This window comes from Leptodactylus fuscus, chromosome 7, assembly GCF_031893055.1.
Source record: "Leptodactylus fuscus isolate aLepFus1 chromosome 7, aLepFus1.hap2, whole genome shotgun sequence".
NCBI classification, from domain to species: Eukaryota; Metazoa; Chordata; class Amphibia; order Anura; family Leptodactylidae; genus Leptodactylus; species Leptodactylus fuscus.
The window spans coordinates 145,161,561-145,178,797 of record NC_134271.1 but is presented as its reverse complement, the minus strand read 5'-3'; the positions used below and the strand labels follow the sequence as shown (position 1 = coordinate 145,178,797).

Here is a 17,237-nt window from a genome sequence, read left to right as displayed (position 1 = left end):
TGTATGTGAGTATGAGGGGTGGTAGACAGGACTGCAGGTATATATTTGGCAGTATATCCTTATCTATGTATGGCGGATGTTCTTCAGTCTTGTAGCTCCATCCTTCATTATGTTGTAGGGTGGTCTGCTGACTCCATAGACTTCATCCATTTTATATGATAGAAGACAAATAAAGCAGCAACCACTAATACACATCCAGATAATGTCAGACGGATTATATTCTGCTGGGTATACCCAATATTGTCTGAAAAAGGAACATTTTTTTATTTTAAAATAATAACAGAAGCTTCTATTACTACATGTTGTGTTACAGAGATATCTTCCCCTTGTTCTTGTTGGATATATCAGATATATAGCACTAAGGGGTTAAAGGCTAAGTTCACACTTTGTAGTTAATAATAGTCTTATATTTCCTGTAGTCACTATTGTGAGAAGCCTCAGGAAGAGACCAGTCCTGTCTAGTATCACCTTGTGGACATCATATGTTACATTGTATAAGGTAGAGCTTTACTAGTTTCTGCTACACTCACTTCTACCATTTAGTAAAAGTAAGAAGTTCTCCATGTAGAAGACACAACCATTGTCTATACTCACCTCCTATCTGGATTATTGTCTCTGCACTTCTCTTCCTTACTCTGCCATCTGTAGTTTCCACCTCACATGAATATTTCCCAGAATCCTCCAGCTGGACATTGTAGACTTCATAGGTATCACTGACACCAAATCCCTGAACAATCCCTCCTTCTCTGTAGAAAGCAATCCGCAGTTGTGTATTGTGTCTGGGAGGAGGAGGGAGACTTGTCTGACATGTCAGGGCCATCTTATCTGTAGTAATAACTGGTTGTGGGGTCACTGATATTGTTGGGGTCGTGAACAGATCTAGAAAAGGAGCAAAGTGATAACAATTAGAGATGAGCGAGTAGTGTTCGATCGAGTAGGTGTTTGATTGAATACTACGGTATTCGAAATACTCGCACTCGATCGAACACTACTAGCTGTTCGAAGTTTAAGGTTCGATGCAGAACCAGCGTTGATTGGCAGAATGCTATACATTCTGCCCATCAACGCTGGTTCTTCTCTTACCTTTCCGAAGTCTTCTCCCGGCGTAGCGTCCCCGCGTCTTCTTCCGGGTGGAATTCACTCTGCCTAGGCATCCGGCCTAGGCAGAGCCGACTGCGCATGCGCGGGCATGCATGCGCATACACAGTCGGCTCTGCTCAGGCGTCGGTGCGCATCCCAGGGCTTGCTGCTGATTAGATGCATGCTTGGCATTGTGGGTGATTCCGTGTCTAATTTTTCCACTAATATATGTTATCAATTAAATAGAGCCTTAAAGGGAACCTATCAGTAGAATTTGGGACACTTAAACCTCCAGAATATCTTTACGTTTGGGTGGTGTGAGAAGGTGACAGGCAGAGTGCTGGAGTCCTGCTATATCAGCCCCAGATTCCTAACGTATGTGTGGTCAAGTGCGGGTCTAGAATAGGTTTCAGGCCCGGGTGCGGGTCCTTGGCTCGTTACTGGCCCATAAATGGTTGCAGAGCCTGGCCTTCAGGGGCAGTTCCAGGGATGAGAACAATTTCTGTTTGTGTTTATTGTGTGGCTGGTAGTATGCCACATGTATAGTTAGGTTATTACTTCTATTTAGTTAGTAGCTCAGACGAGCAGGATTTTGTTTTGTTTTTGCCTGAAGGTAAAGCTGTATTTTGTTTTGCTCATGTGTACCTGAATACACTGCAAATTTCCCACATCTGGACCCGACCTCACCCATCAGTAATTGTAGATGATACTTCAGAAGACAAAGTGGCTCCAGATATATTGTACAAATCCTACAAATAATTCCTATATAAATGATCCTGGATTTACCTTGTACAGATACAGAAATGTCATCTCCAGGTTGGTAATATAGTCCCTCATAATAGGCAAGTTTTATGCATCCGTATGTCCCGGCAGTCATCTTGGTTACATTACTAATATAATATTCTTCATTATATGACCAGTCTGTGATGTTTCTGTTATCTTTGTAAAATTGTATCTGTTCTCCAGGGAATCCAGGATAGTGGTGACATCTTATATATATGTCATCTCCTTCATAGACATATAGAGGGGTCTGCAGGATGAGCCAACCTGTAATATAACATGATATAAGATGAGGAGACATATATGATCTCTTATCAGTCTGTGTGTGATACAACTTGTTACATAGTTACATAGTAGATGAGGTTGGATGAAGACATCAGTCCATCAAGTCCAACATAACCCTACAATCCACTACAGTGTTCATCCAGGGGAAGCCAAAAACCCCATGAGGCTCATGCCAGTTGCCCCATTCCATACCTTGTCTGTATATTTATGATCTGGTAGATTTACTCACGATTACTAACATCCAGTCTAGCGGGGTCACTTATTTCTCCAGGTCTGGTCTGACATTGGTAACTTCCACTGTGTGATGTTTCAGCCTTCTGTATTATATAGGATTTCCCATTGTATACTTGCTCGCTGTCTTTGTACCATATATAGTCCATCCCCTCTCCTATAGTAGATCCCACATCACAGGTCATTGTTATCTGCTCTGATGTAAAGATCTTCTTGTAGTCTGGAGTGAAGGTCACCGCAGGTCTGATGGCGGCTCCTATAAGACATCATGTGTCATACAGGGGAAGTGTAGACAATGGTTTTAGATTAAAAAGACTATTCCATTTATTTATTACTACAACTAGTAAAGTACTCAGCCCCAATATGAGGACATAGCACAATACTGGCCAGTATCAAAATTAAGTAACAAATTGTCCAATGTAAGATACATCCCATTTAATAGACACAGTACTGTATATATGACAGCAAACAAGTAATACTGACCCTAAGTACCCTAAAATATATGACTTATACATAGTCCCCAGCTATAAAGAGTGTGGTCCAACGGGTGCAGAGAGTTATTAAAGAGTCGAAGAGTCACTCAATACATATTAGTATCCATAATACAATTCGGTACTTGAGGGGCCCCTGCACCACGGACTGGCTGTAAGTGCAATATCACTGTTAGGGGGGCCACATAAAGTGCTGCGATTGCATAGAAGATGGGCCTAAACTTCAGCCCATGGGGTAAGCTATCCATCCAAGACGGTGACTTGGGTGGTGTCAAAGTGGTTGTGCAGAACGTTTTTCTTCTTCCTAGGAAGTGACATCACTATTCTCTGTATATACAGGGTCAGTATTATAGGATAAAGCATGAAAGGACAGATGTGGTCACTTACCTTCTTGTATGAGAACCAGCCCTATAAACAGAATAGAAGAAGAGTTATCAGATATAATATAGTCCTGGTACATTTCTACATTGGGGGACATTACAGGTTAGGGTCGCCTTTACAGTAAATGTATAACTAATAGATTATTACTAGAGATGAGCGAACGCCGTTTGATCGAATAGCTATTCGATTGAATATCAGGCCGTTCGAGGTATTCGATTCCAATCGAATACAAGGCCGCACACGCAGTAAAAATTCGGATCCCCTCCCACCTTCCCTGGCACTTCCCAGCTGCATCTCCCATAGACTATAATGGGGTTCGATATTCGTTCGAATAGTCCAATATTGAGCGGCTATTCGAAACGAATATTGAATATTTTCCTGTTCGCTCATCTCTAATTATTACTAGAACCCAATATACTTATCTCTAATAACTACAACTTACTCTATATAAGAAAATATAATTTTTATTTACATCTAAAGATCTCATTAATTCAGAACTTTTTTTATTGCTCAACAAAAATGCATAGTAATAATAATAATACATTTTATTTCTATAGCGCCAACATATTCCGCAGCGCTGTACAATTTGTAGGGTTCAAGTACAGACAAAAAAGATATTAGCAAGCATTCCAAGAGTTTAGAGATGAAGGGGAGGTTAGAGATGGGTCGATAGTTAGCAGCACAGCGATAGCGAGGTTATAACAGCATATTTGAAAGAGGATGGGAAGATACCAGAAGAAAGAGAGAGGTTAAATATTTTAGTAAGGTAAGTTGTGACAACAGGCAACAGAAATTGGAGAAGGTGTGAGGGGAAGGGGTCACTAATGCAGATTGTAGGGCGAGATGAAGAAAGTAGTTGGGAGACTTCCTCTTCTGTAACAGGTTCAAAAGATCAGAATGGACAGTCTGGAGTGCGGTTGGTGGGGGGATCAGTGCTATGGTGGGTGTGGGGATCAATGCCACCTGGGGAATGGGCAGTTATTTCATGACGGATATTATCAATTTTGTCATGGAAATAATTAGCCAGGTCATCTGCACTAAGGTTTGTGATTGGTGCCTGCACCTTGGGTATGAGTAAGGAGTACAAATTTCCCAACAGTCTTTAAGGGTTACAGGAAAGAGAAGAGATGAGAGTGGTGAAATAGTCTTGTTTGGCGAGGTAAAGGACAGAACTATATGTTTTAAGCATAAATTTGAAGTGGAGGAAATCTGCAGGTGAACGTGATTTTCTCCAGATGTTCGGCACACCTAGAGCACCGCTGAAGAAACCGTGTCTGTGGTCTGTGCCAGGGTTACTGTCTCCTACGTTGAACCTTTCAAGTGGATGGAGAACCACCTCATCCAAGGGTTTAATTATAGAGACTAGTGGCCAGATTGGGACAGAGGATTGAGGAGATGGGGGACAGAGGACTGTAGAGTATCTAAGAGGTGCTGGATGTTAATAGCACGCACATTCCTATATATATGATGGATAGGTGTATCTTGTGAAGGGGAGAGAGCACTGATGTGAGAGACAGAAGGTTATGATCAGAGAGCTGCAGAGAAGAGTTAGGAAATCTAGAAATTGTGAGGAGTCAATGGAAGATATGATCAATTGTGTTGCCATCTACATGTGTGGCGGAAGAAGAACATTGTGAAATACCAAAATAAGTGGTTAATGAGAGAAACTAATGAGGCAGCTGGGGAGTGAGGGGTGTCAATAGGGATGTTAAAGTTACTCATGATGAGGGTAGGAATTTCACTGGATAAAAAAGAGGGGAAGCCAAGAAATCAAGTGATCTAAGGTGAGCTAGGTGGACGGTAGATCACAGCTACGCTTAGGAGAGTGGGTGGAAAAGTCTGATATTACGGACTTCAAATGAGGAGAATGTGAGTGAAGATACCGGTGGAATGGCCTGAAAAATGCACTGTGGTGACAGAAGTAATCCTACCCCACCACCCTGCCTGTTGTCAGGCCTAGAGGTGTGTGAGAGTTGTAGGCCACCATGAGACAGAGCAGCAGAGGAGGCCGTATCTGCCTGCTGGATCCAAGTTTCAGTAAGGGTGAGCAGGTTCCTTTTTCTAAGGAATAAATCATTGATATATTCTAGTTTGTTACACACTGAGCGGACGTTCCAGAGAGAGCAGGTAAAGGAGACAGGGGAGAGATGAGGAGACGGAACGCAGTGAATATTGTTGAGGACTTCCATCTGTGTAGGAAGAGTAAAAGTTAGTGAAAGAATGTGTAAATTTCACCTCCCTTTTGTTTTAATTGCTGTGAAAAACTGAGTGTCTAGAGACTTCCTAGATGCCTTCTGGCCTATAGTTTCATGAATATGGGGGTCTCTAATACAAAGCCCTTCAAAGCTCCTTCAGATATGAATTGGTCCTTTGAAAAAAGGGTTTTGGAAATGTTCTTGTAAATTGTAAACCGTATAAAATCTGACAATTCTGAAAATAGTTTCTCTATATGAAAGGCAGATCATCTTAAATATTGAATACTGATTTATTCATTTTTTTTTAATTTTCACCAAGTTTCCTGTTTTTGCAAAATTAAACACATAAAATATCAACCAAAATTTATCTATTTTAAATTTGTTTGTTTTTTTACTGGGGAAAATAAGTTTTTCATTACAAAAGAATAAGAACACCAAAAACATTGAAAACAGGAGGGAAGTAACAATGCTCACAGTCAACAAGGCAAAAATAAATAACGGGGTGCAACAGTCTTGACACCCATCTCAGATCATTAGAAAAAAAACGATGAAAGCAAAGGGTGGGGTAGAGGGGGAGGAAGGAATAGAAGAAAGGGTTGGGGGGGAATATCTCCGCATATCTTAAAGTAAACTGGTGCAGTTCCAGCAATGGCTATAGATCATGCATGGACAAGTAAGTGTAATGGCCTCCGATCTTAACAAAAGATTAACAACTGTGGCCGATCAAAGGGTCACGACAGAAGGGGGCAAGGCCTGAACGAAGGGGCCCCTTCTATTCTCCATAAAGGAGAACCATAGAGCCCACCTAGAGCGAAAACTTGGGAAAGTGTGATTCTTTGAAGCCAGCAAGGTGAATGACAAGTTAATAATATGACTCAGCTCGCCTATTGTCAAGCAAGGCGCAGATTTCCACTGCCTCACGATCATCAACTTGGCTGCTAGTATTATTTGGCCCAATTCTACTTGCATATCTGAGGGGGAAAAGCCAGTGTCCAAAAAACAAAGGGCAAGACTTGGGGAAGGTGGGATAGTAAGACCCGCCAGTATAGAGATAAATTGAAACACAGCTATCCAGAATGTCTGGATTGGAGGGCAATCCCACCACATGTGTAACAAAGTTCCTATGTGACCGCATCCCCACCAGCAGAGTCTCGGGTAAGAAGGATCTATATGCGCCAGCTGGCTAGGAGTTCTATACCAGCGCAACATAATCTTTTGCGCCGTCTCCCAGTGGGTTGCGCCCTTCGACACCCATCTGACAAACCCGCAGGCCTCATGCCATTCTGGCAAAGATATGGTTCTCGTGAGGTCAGCTTCCCACCGAGAAAGACAGAGGGGTTTGACCTGACCAGAAGGGGTAGAGAGGAAAGAGTAAAAGGCTGAGGTGCCACCTTTGGTAGACTCGGCCCGTTTCCACAGCCTTAGAGCAAGTCTGGGGAAAACAAGTCTCGAGGCCCCTTGTGTCTGCAGAAGATCAACCAAATTTTATCACTAACATGAAGTACAATGGAAAAAAAAATATCACTTTGATAAGTTGAATTGCTCCAAAGTTATTTCCATGTAAAGCTTTGAGTCTATACCGGTGGAAAATACTGTCATGTAATAGTGGCCAAATCTATTCTATTACTACAATTATCAGCAACGTGTAGCCATAATAATCCTAATAATCTCCTCAATCTCTTCACTTCACAGCCTCTAAGATCAGATATTCCAGCACAATAATAGTGACTAGGGGGCCACACGGTGGCTCAGTGGTTAGCATTGCAGCCTTGCAGCGCTGGAGTCCTGGTGTTCAAATCCCACCAAGGGCATAAAACCATCTGCAAGGAGTTTGTATGTCCTCCCCGTGTTTGCATGGATTTCCATCCCATATTCCAAAAGACATACTGATAGGGAAAAATGTACATTGTGAGCTCTACGTGGGGCTCACAATCTACATTTAAAAATAAAAATAAAAAAATAATAGTGACTAGTCCATAGTAATGGCGGTATATGAGGAGTAGTCACAGCTGACATTAGACCTGTGCACAGCCGTATAGAGGACATAGGATGGGAGACTTGGGGTGTAGCCCGGTAACTTGTAGGAATGTCCGGGATTTATAGGAGATTATTAACCCCTTCTTATAATTCCCCATCACAGACTGAAAGACATGAAGATCATTGTACTTACAGAGTAATAAGACGGACATCTCTGTGGACATGATGGATGGAGACAAGGCTGCCAGGACTAACAGGAGAAGTTGGTTTCTCTCTGAATTTTGTTCTGCAAGTTACAAGAATGAAGGAAGGAAGGAAGTACAAAGATAAAGTTTTCAGTAAAATATAACATTTCTATGAGTACGTGAGCACTGACCATAAGATACATTATCAGGATTGGTTTTTGGTTATAAGAAACCATGTGTGATACTTCCTGTGACGTGTCTACATTGATATGGTGTGTGGTCATACAGTGACTAATACTAAGCGCTATACACTATGGTGCACTACACTGACCGTACACTGCAAAAAGGGAGAACTGCCAAACTATAAGTAACTGTCACTAATGGCACATAAATAATCCCGACACAGGGACAAACTGAAAGCTCCATAAATATAAAACTCCTGGTGCTGGAGACGGACAGACAAGGCCTTGTACCAACTCTACAGACACTACACTGAAGGACTAGAGGACCACCATGTTTATTTTCACATGATCTACTAAACCCAATCTATACAGTCATAATTAAGTAGTTGCTCCATGAGGAAGACAGCACTCCATGCAAATAAGTGCCAAATGTGGGGTCTCAGGAAAGTACAAGGAACACTAAAATGGATAATTATCAGCTGATCAATATGATCTGGTATATTGAAGTGATAACCATGTTTCTTAAGATCTTTCAAATTGATTTATAAAATCTATAACTAATAAGAGATTATATTATTCTCCAAAGACCCTGAGGAAGTTTTATCCTAGCTTGGTGGATTGTTGTCTTAAATGTAAATCCAGTAGTGTTGGATATATATTTGGAATACAGCTGAATATTATTATATTTTATTTTTTAAAGCGTACCATTAATTTCATAGTGTCCTGTACAATATTATATTATATCCCTGGAGCTGCACAGTGTTAGATTAATTCCATGGTCCTGAACATTATTATATTAATTCCATGGTACCGGTGTAACATCTCTGCCTGTTCGGGTCTCTGTGACACCCTCTGCTCAGACGTTGCGGCACAGAAGGCACGTTCTGTTTGATTCTTTGTCCTATTTCCCCCCACCGTGGTATTTGATTGACCATCACACTCCTCTCCTTCACCTTGAGTTTCCTCTGCCCCTCTAAAGCTGATTTCACACAGAGTTTTTTGATGTGGGAATCCGCATCAGAATCCAGCTCCAAAAAAAAAAAAACATCTCTCGCAGCATTCCGCCCTCGATTAGGCCCAAATGAATGGGCCTGGTTGGGAGGGAGTGTCGCACCACGGATGCCCACGTCTGATTCAGCTGCAGAATTAGCGGCAAGATAGGGCAACTCACTTCTTTCCGCGAGCAGGAAAAAAAATACTCGCAGAGAAAAAGAAGTGAACGGCTCCCATTGCAGTCAATGGGATGCATTTTTTTGAGCCAGATTCTGCAGTTCAGCTGTTATTGGCTTGACAAAGACACCAGGCTGGTGTGTTAGAGGGTCACTGTGATGTTAGAGGGTGTAGAAGTGAGTGGTCCTGGTATAGTCGTGTCTCATCTACTATAAGTGGCGGGTGGTGGTGGCGGCCTCTTCTATGGATGTGTGGCTGGTGGGGGCTTCACTCCTGTGTAATCTAGTGCAATAGGTGACTGGAATTGGAGCTCCCTTATAAATTCACATCCAGAGTCACATGATCTTGTCTGGCTGACGGTTCTTCATATCCCTGACACTCTGTAACTGAGGCTACCCCAAGAAGTATTGTAGCTTTTGCATTCAAAATTTGCTATTTGATGGTGTGAAGATAATGTTATATCCGGCTTACTCTACAGGGACTCAAAATAATTCACATGAGAACAAGAAAAGGTAAAAACATTTTCTATAAATCTACAAGTGAGGTGAAGAAAGTCACATTTTCTACTAACTTAAAGGGATCCTATCACTCAGGCACAATTTTTTCTAAGTATCACGTCAGAATAGCCTTAAGAAAGGCTATTCTTCTCCTACCATTTGTCGTCTTCTCCACGCCGCCATTTGCCTACAATCCTGGTTCCTCTCGGTATGCAAATTAGCTCTCTCACAGCACTGGGGGCGGGCCCAATACTGCGAGAGAAATCTCTCCAGTGCCGCCTCAATCTTCATCAGCAGTGTCCTCTTCAGCCTCTTCTTCCGGCAGTGGCTTGTAACTTCTAGGCTTCTGGCCTTGGGCAGAGCAGACTGTGCATGCCCACAGGCCATGAGAAAATGTCCGCTTGCACAGTATTGTAAGTGGCCATGATCTCCCCCTGCCTCCAGTCTATGACTGGGACGTGCCTATGTAACCAAGGGAGACCTAACAATACTGGGTCCACCAAGCCCTCCACAATATGGAAGGAGAGTTGCTTGGTGTGCAGTGTCCCACTCTGCACAAACACCGGTGGGGTCTCAAACCGAATCTGCAACCGGAGCTGGGAACTATCAACTACGATAACATCAATGGTGGTCAAGGGCTTTCTTGGGAATACCATTCTGCATGGTGAACTTATCTTACATGAAATTCCCCATGGCCTCAGAGTCCACAAATTCTTTAGCATTGACCCAACCATTTCCCAGCTTAAGGGCTACTGGAAACGGACACAAACACTGGATTTTAGTGTACCAAGTAGCCCACCCGCGATGGACACTTGGCTAGCCCTTTTTTCTGATGGGCTTGAACATTGGGGGGCAATATGCCCATGCCTGTTGCAACGGTAACAAATCACCCCCTTAGTCTTCCTACTCCTGCTGCCACCAGAAGAGGAAGCACGGGAGGTGCCCATAGGTTCTGTGGACTCCTCAACAGGTGGAGCAGCGGATGACTTAAAGACCACCCTTTGACATATGGGTATGCTTGAACCCCCGCTCCACTCTCCTATCAGACAACTGTACATCAACGTGGGTTTCCGAGTTAATAAGGGAGGAGAATGAGGTAGAAGGTTTTTGGCCTGCTAGTTCTTCCTTTATACTTCAGGGCAAATTCTCCCAAAAAATTGGCACCAGTACCTTGTCTGGCCAATCCAGCTCGGATGCTAAGGTCCGAAACTTGTTAGCAAAGTTTGCCACCAAGCTCAGGCCTTGCTGTAAGCGCAAGAGCTGAGAGGCATAGGTGGACTGGGGCACAGGGCCATGAAACACCAGGCGCAGTGCTTCAAACAGCAAAGCTAGTGTAGCCAACTCGGTCACCCCATTCCTCGGTCACCCCATTCCTTCAATGGGGTGACCGAGGCCAGTGAAAGTTCTAGAAAGTAAGGAAACCACAAAGGCCACCTTAGACTTCTCATCTGGGAAGAGACTGGGACAGGCCTCTATGTACAGTCCTATGAAAAAGTTTGGGCACCCCTATTAATCTTAATCATTTTTAGTTCTAAATATTTTGGTGTTTGCAGCAGCCATTTCAGTTTGATATATCTAATAACTGATGGACACAGTAATATTTCAGGATTGAAATGAGGTTTATTGTACTAACAGAAAATGCGCAATATGCATTAAACCAAAATTTGACCGGTGCAAAAGTATGGGCACCTCAACAGAAAAGTGACATTAATATTTAGTACATCCTCCTTTTGCAAAGATAACAGCCTCTAGTTGCTTCCTGTAGCTTTTAATCAGTTCCTGGATCCTGGATGAAGGTATTTTGGACCATTTCTTTCTACAAAACAATTCACGTTCAGTTAAGTTAGATGGTCGCCGAACATGGACAGCCCGCTCTCAAATGATCTGAAAACAAAGATTGTTCAACATAGTTGTTCAGGGGAAGGATACAAAACGTTGTCTCAGAGATTTAACCTGTCAGTTTCCACTGTGAGGAACATAGTAAGGAAATGGAAGACCACAGGGACAGTTCTTGTTAAGCCCAGAAGTGGCAGGCCAAGAAAAATATCAGAAAGGCAGAGAAGAAGAATGGTGAGAACAGTCAAGGACAATCCACAGACCACCTCCAAAGAGCTGCAGCATCATCTTGCTGCAGATGGTGTCACTGTGCATCGGTCAACTATACAGCGCACTTTGCACAAGGAGAAGCCGTATGGGAGAGTGATGAGAAAGAAGCCGTTTCTGCACGTACGCCACAAATAGAGTTGCCTGAGGTATGAAAAAGCACATTTGGAGAAGCCAGCTTCATTTTGGAAACAAAGATTGAGTTGTTTGGTTATAAAAAAAAGGCGTTATGCATGGCGTCCAAAAAGAAACAGCATTCCAAGAAAAACACATGCTACCCACTGTAAAATTTGGTGGAGGTTCCATCATGCTTTGGGGCTGTGTGGCCAATGCCGGCACCGGGAATCTTGTTAAAGTTGAGGGTCGCATGGATTCCACTCAGTATCAGCAGATTCTTGAGAATAATGTTCAAGAATCAGTGACGAAGTTGAAGTTACGCCGGGGATGGATATTTCAGCAAGACAATGATCCAAAACACCGCTCCAAATCAACTCAGGCATTCATGCAGAGGAACAATTACAATGTTCTGGAATGGCCATCCCAGTCCCCAGACCTGAATATCATTGAACATCTGTGGGATGATTTGAAGCGGGCTGTCCATGCTCGGCGACCATCTAACTTAACTGAACTTGAATTGTTTGTCCAAAATACCTTTATCCAGGATCCAGGAACTGATTAAAAGCTACAGGAAGCGACTAGAGGCTGTTATCTTTGCAAAAGGAGGATCTACTAAATATTAATGTCACTTTTCTGTTGAGGTGCCCATACTTTTGCACCGGTCAAATTTTTGTTTAATGCATATTGCACATTTTCTGTTAGTACAATAAACCTCATTTCAATCCTGAAATATTACTGTGTCCATCAGTTATTAGATATATCAAACTGAAATGGCTGTTGCAAATACCAAAATATTTAGAACTAAAAATGATTAAGATTAATAGGGGTGCCCAAACTTTTTCATAGGACTGTATGTGTCACACTGATGGATGAATCCTCGACATCCCTGCGGCTCACCTGCGTACCGCTCCGGCGGCAGGAGAGGACACGGTGACGCCGCAGGGGTCGGCAGACTATCCACCAATTGAGCCATTGCCTGGACTAAACCTTGAGACTGAACAGAAAGGTCAGCTGTGGAAGCTGGTGGAGATTGCTATAATTGATGCTCCACCACGCCCAGTCGTGTGTTCAGGCTGTTCATAAGATTCGGCAACTGTGAACGCAAATCCATTATACTGCAGGGCTCAGGCTCTAGCCTACTGTTACGGTCAGCAGGCTATCTTAAAAAAAAAAAAAAAAAAAACTAAAGTAAACAATAGCCTGTGGAGCCCAACTGGACTCTGAACCGCAGGGCACCCTGGTGTGAACAAGGCCCGACAGTTAGCTTCACTGCCGGGCTATAACACCAACTGAGTGTTCCCCTGTTACTTAACAGGGAAGCTGTTAAATATTATACTACAATATTCTCTAGCACACAAAGGGTTAAACTCTACTGACATCACACTTCTATATTCTGAGTACATGGGTGCGGTTAGAGTACACCATATTAGACATCTCCTTACATAGCAATAAGATGGAAGGTAACACCCACTCTCATGAATATAAATGAGTAAGAAATACACATGTCTAGGTCTATCTTTGGGAAGACTGGGGTGGGTGACCCTGACAGGTGGTCAGTCATGAAAGAATGTCGTGACTTGTCCGCAACTTCAGAGATATTTAACAGTGGTGAGCCCAGCACGGTCGTTTTTTTCTTGTTTTTCTTGTTCCATTCACTTATTATTAAGTGAATTAAGGGGAGAGTATTTTGCAAGTTGTATGAATTGCAAGCTTCAGGAAACCTTCGAAAAAGAACTTATATTTGTGAGATACAGCTGACTGTTGCACGTGTTATATGATACAGAAGCCTTTGTGAGGAAAGCCTATGAGGAAATACAGAAGGACCACAAGTGCCAGGCGTACTGAGACGTTCTGACGAGAGGGACCAGCTGTTCCAAGGACAGTGGTGAGTAAAGATATTAAGTGAATTATGGAAATAATAGAGTCAATGTATAAGAAATGTAACTTTGAATTTAAGTTATTGTCTAGTGACAGTGTAATAGTATATAGTATAATAATTGTTCATGGCTGTTCATTATGGGGCATAATGGTGTGTGTATGGGGCCACTATGGGCCATAATAGAGTGCGCAGGAATGCGGCGGAGGTCCGCCGGTCGAGGTCTTTGGTGTCAGTCAGGAAGGGGGAGGCCACATGTTAAAAGTTCGCCACGGGGCCCCGCCATTCCTAGTTACGCCACTGAAGCAGATGCTAAACAGACAGGATCTGTTTTTGAGGGGGTTATTGTTCTGATGGATCAGAGGAAGGGCAAAATAATCAGTGACGCCAACACAAATGTACTACTAATACCCTCTCCACTCTGTCAGGGGTGCTCTTCTTGTTTAATAGAACAGGTTCTATAGACATCTATGTGGAGTCACTAGACGACAGTATAAAAAGAGTACGCTTTTTCATGCTACAGTATTTTCTTGGGCCTCTGCAAGGTTTATACCTGGCACTAACATCGACGTGTAAGGCTGAGTTCACACTTGAGTTATTTGGTCAGTTTTGACCCTGTAACTGGCCAAATAAGTGAGGTGTGCAGCGGTTCTAAGAGCAAAGCCAGTCATGTGCGTGTTATACTGACTCACTGTATTGTTTCACTACCACCGCAGACTCCCCATGTGTGTTACTGCAAGACAGTGTTCTACATCACTATATATACACTATATACACCACTATATATACTATACAATATACATCACTACACAGGCTCTGCATCCAGGACATAGTTGTTTTTTAATGCTATATTTGCTGCAAATCAATTTGGATAAAATAAAATCTTTTTGGGAAATTCCAAGAGGCGATCGAATTGAATTTTTGAAAACTTCACTCATCTCTATTCATGCCATCAGACTAATCCACCTGCTCTCCATATGTGTATTTACCATGCACCTGGCTCACCCTACCAATTTCCAAATCATTTTGCTTCTTGGCTTCCTCTCTTTATATCCAGTGAAATTCCTCCCCTCATCATGGGTGACGAACATCCCCATCGACACCCCTGTCTCCCCATCTGCCTCAGTTTCTCTCAATAACCACTTTTGGTCTCTCACAACTTTCTTCCTCTGCCAAACATGTGGATGGCAACACAATTGATCTTGTCCTTCTATCTTGTCCTCACAGTTTCTAAATTTACTAACTCTTCTCTGCCGCTTTCTGATCATAACCTATCTCTCACCATCAGTGCCCTCTCCCCTTCACAAGATACACCTACCCAACACACATATAGGAACTTGTGTGATCTTAAAATCCAGCACCTCTCAGACACTCTACAGTCCACCTCTGTCCCCCATCTCCTCAATCTCCTGTTCAAATCTGGTCCCCAGTCACAACAATGAAAATGTTAAAAATGCATTGGATGAGGTGGCTCCCCCCTTCACTTGTAAAGTCCTACATAGGAGGCAGAAACCCTGGCACACACAACAGACACGATTTCTTCAGCGGTGCTCTAGACGTGCTGAACATCTGTGGAGAAAATCACATTCACCTGCAGATTTCCTCCACTTCAAATTTATGCTCAGAACCTATAGCTTGGCCCTTTACCTCGCCAAACAAGTGTATTTCACCGCTCTCATCTCTTCTCTCTCCAGTAACCCAAAAGGTTCTTTGAAATTTTTCCCTCCTTACTCACACCCAAGGTGCAGACGCCATTCACAGACCTTAGTGCTGGCTACTTATTTCCATTATAAAATTGATAAGATCTGTCAGGAAATAACTGCCCAATCCCCAGGTGGCATTGATTCCCAAACCTACCATAGTACAGATTCCCATCACCTTCCATAGTACTGATCCCCTCACCTACCATAGTACTGATCCCCTCACCAACTGCACTTCAGACTGTCCATTCTCATCTTTTGAACCTGTTACAGAAGAGGAAGTCTCCCAGCTACTTTCCTTGTTTTGCCCTAGAACCTGCAGTAGTGACCCCTTCCCCCCACACCTTCTCCAATCTCTGTCGCCTGCTGTCACAATTTACCGTACAAAAATATTTAACCTCTCTATCTCTTTTATGGTGTTTTTCCATCCTCATCCTTGAAACTTGCTGTCAAAACTTTGCTGTTGAAGAAATCTTGACCCATCCTGTGTTGCTAACTATAGACCCGTCTCTAAACTTCCTTTCATCTCCAAAATCTTGAAACGCTTGGTCTATTCTCGATTCATCTGCTATCTTTCCTCTGTCTTCTTGACCCCTTGCAATCTTGTTTCTGCGCTCTGCACTCTACTGAAACAGCCCTCACAAAAGTCTCCAATGATCTCCTGACGGCTAAATCTAATGGTGGCTTTTCTCTTCTTATTTTCTGGATCTCTTTTAGCAGCATTTGATACTGTTCACCACCAACTCTTGCTTACTATGCTCCACTCAATCGGCATCAAGCACAGTGCAACAAGAACCTATAGCAAGGAATCATATAGACAGACATTCCTCCTGTGTATCTCTGAACAGGCAATGATGTTACAATATATCGGAGCTATATAAATAAAATGTATTATTATTATTATTATTGCCTCCCACATCATGTATTCTTCTACACATAGGCAGGTTTAAAGCTATGACCTACAAGACACCAGGAGCACGCTGATGATTTGATGATGAAACTGATTTTTCTAGTTCTGCCCCTGTCTGTAGTTTTATATTTTGATAATATTTATCCCTATAGGTAAATGTCTGGATAATACACCGGAGTGGCTTTAGGACTGGTGGGACCTGTATGTATCATATATCTAATATCAGAGCCTCCCACGCTCATATACGAGACTTCTCCCGAGTTGCACCACTTCTCTGGAATGCTCTACCCCGGACAATCAGATTAACTCTCAATTTCTACAGTTTCGAGCGCAAACTAAAGACACATCTTATCAGACAGGCCTATCACAATTCCTAATGGAAACTCTTAACCCTCCTCTGTCCCCGCTCCCACATTTCCCCACATGATATGATGCCATTTCAGGATAACTCTATAGGTCCAGGCACCATCCGCATCTTAAAGGACACGACTGGTGATGGCTCATAAAGTCTTATGTTTATGTAATGACAGTCACCTCTATTACAACATTTTCTGACCTCTGTATAAGCAATGCCGCCCCTGCTACCTCTTGCGTCACCCCCTCTACCTCATTGATTGTAAGCTCTTGTGAGCAGGGACCTCAGTCCCATTGTGTGAAGTGACTATTTCTTTGTAATGTATCTTTTTGACTATAATTGAACAGTGCTGTGGAATATGTTGGCGCTATATAAATAAAATGTATTATTATTATTATTATTATTATTATTATTATTATTATTATTATTATCCCTACTGAAAGGTGTCACAGATGGTGGCTAAGTGCCATTCTCTCCCTACTGAGCATGCTCAGACATTTTGGGTCCGCTCAGAGGCTAGGTCCCATTTTGGCCATACTGACCATGATCAGTGACGTCATGCCACCGCCCCTGTTGGACGGGGACTAGCCATTAAATAGTGTGAGCCGACGCCCGCCCGGTGCTCACACTTTGACTATTACTTTGAGACAGGAGGTTAGGGCTAGGTTTCTGTTAATGCCAGGTTGCCAGTTCCGGTATTCTAGTTAGGATTCCTGGGTACT

At 42.8% G+C, this 17,237-nt stretch overlaps 2 protein-coding genes across 2 annotated transcripts in view; one reads left to right on the top strand and one right to left on the bottom strand.

Annotated features, from left to right (window-relative positions):
• The window catches only part of LOC142214621 (Fc receptor-like protein 5), a 175,209-nt gene that overhangs the window by 19,409 nt on the left and 138,563 nt on the right, over positions 1 to 17,237 (top strand). The gene's annotated exons all lie outside the window — the stretch shown is intronic.
• Positions 108 to 12,647, bottom strand: LOC142213417 (high affinity immunoglobulin gamma Fc receptor I-like). Its single transcript, XM_075281733.1, has 9 exons — positions 12,572 to 12,647; positions 10,134 to 10,206; positions 7,614 to 7,706; positions 6,708 to 6,787; positions 3,255 to 3,275; positions 2,375 to 2,632; positions 1,867 to 2,127; positions 595 to 879; positions 108 to 244 (listed from the first exon to the last, which is right to left on the bottom strand). The coding sequence occupies exons 1-9, from the start codon at positions 12,645 to 12,647 to the stop codon at positions 108 to 110; spliced, it is 1,284 nt and encodes a 427-aa protein (XP_075137834.1).

What these genes read in the sequence shown, in the direction of transcription:
- LOC142213417 (XM_075281733.1), bottom strand. Translation starts at nt 12,647, where the DNA reads ATGGCTCAATTGGTGGATAGTCTGCCGACCCCTGCGGCGTCACCGTGT. An exon ending in GCTGGTTCTCATACAAGAAG is followed by an intron (nt 2,633 to 3,254) that starts GTAAGTGACCAC and finishes GATGTCTTATAG; the next exon opens with GAGCCGCCATCAGACCTGCG. An exon ending in TAGACTGGATGTTAGTAATC is followed by an intron (nt 2,128 to 2,374) that starts GTGAGTAAATCT and finishes GTTATATTACAG; the next exon opens with GTTGGCTCATCCTGCAGACC.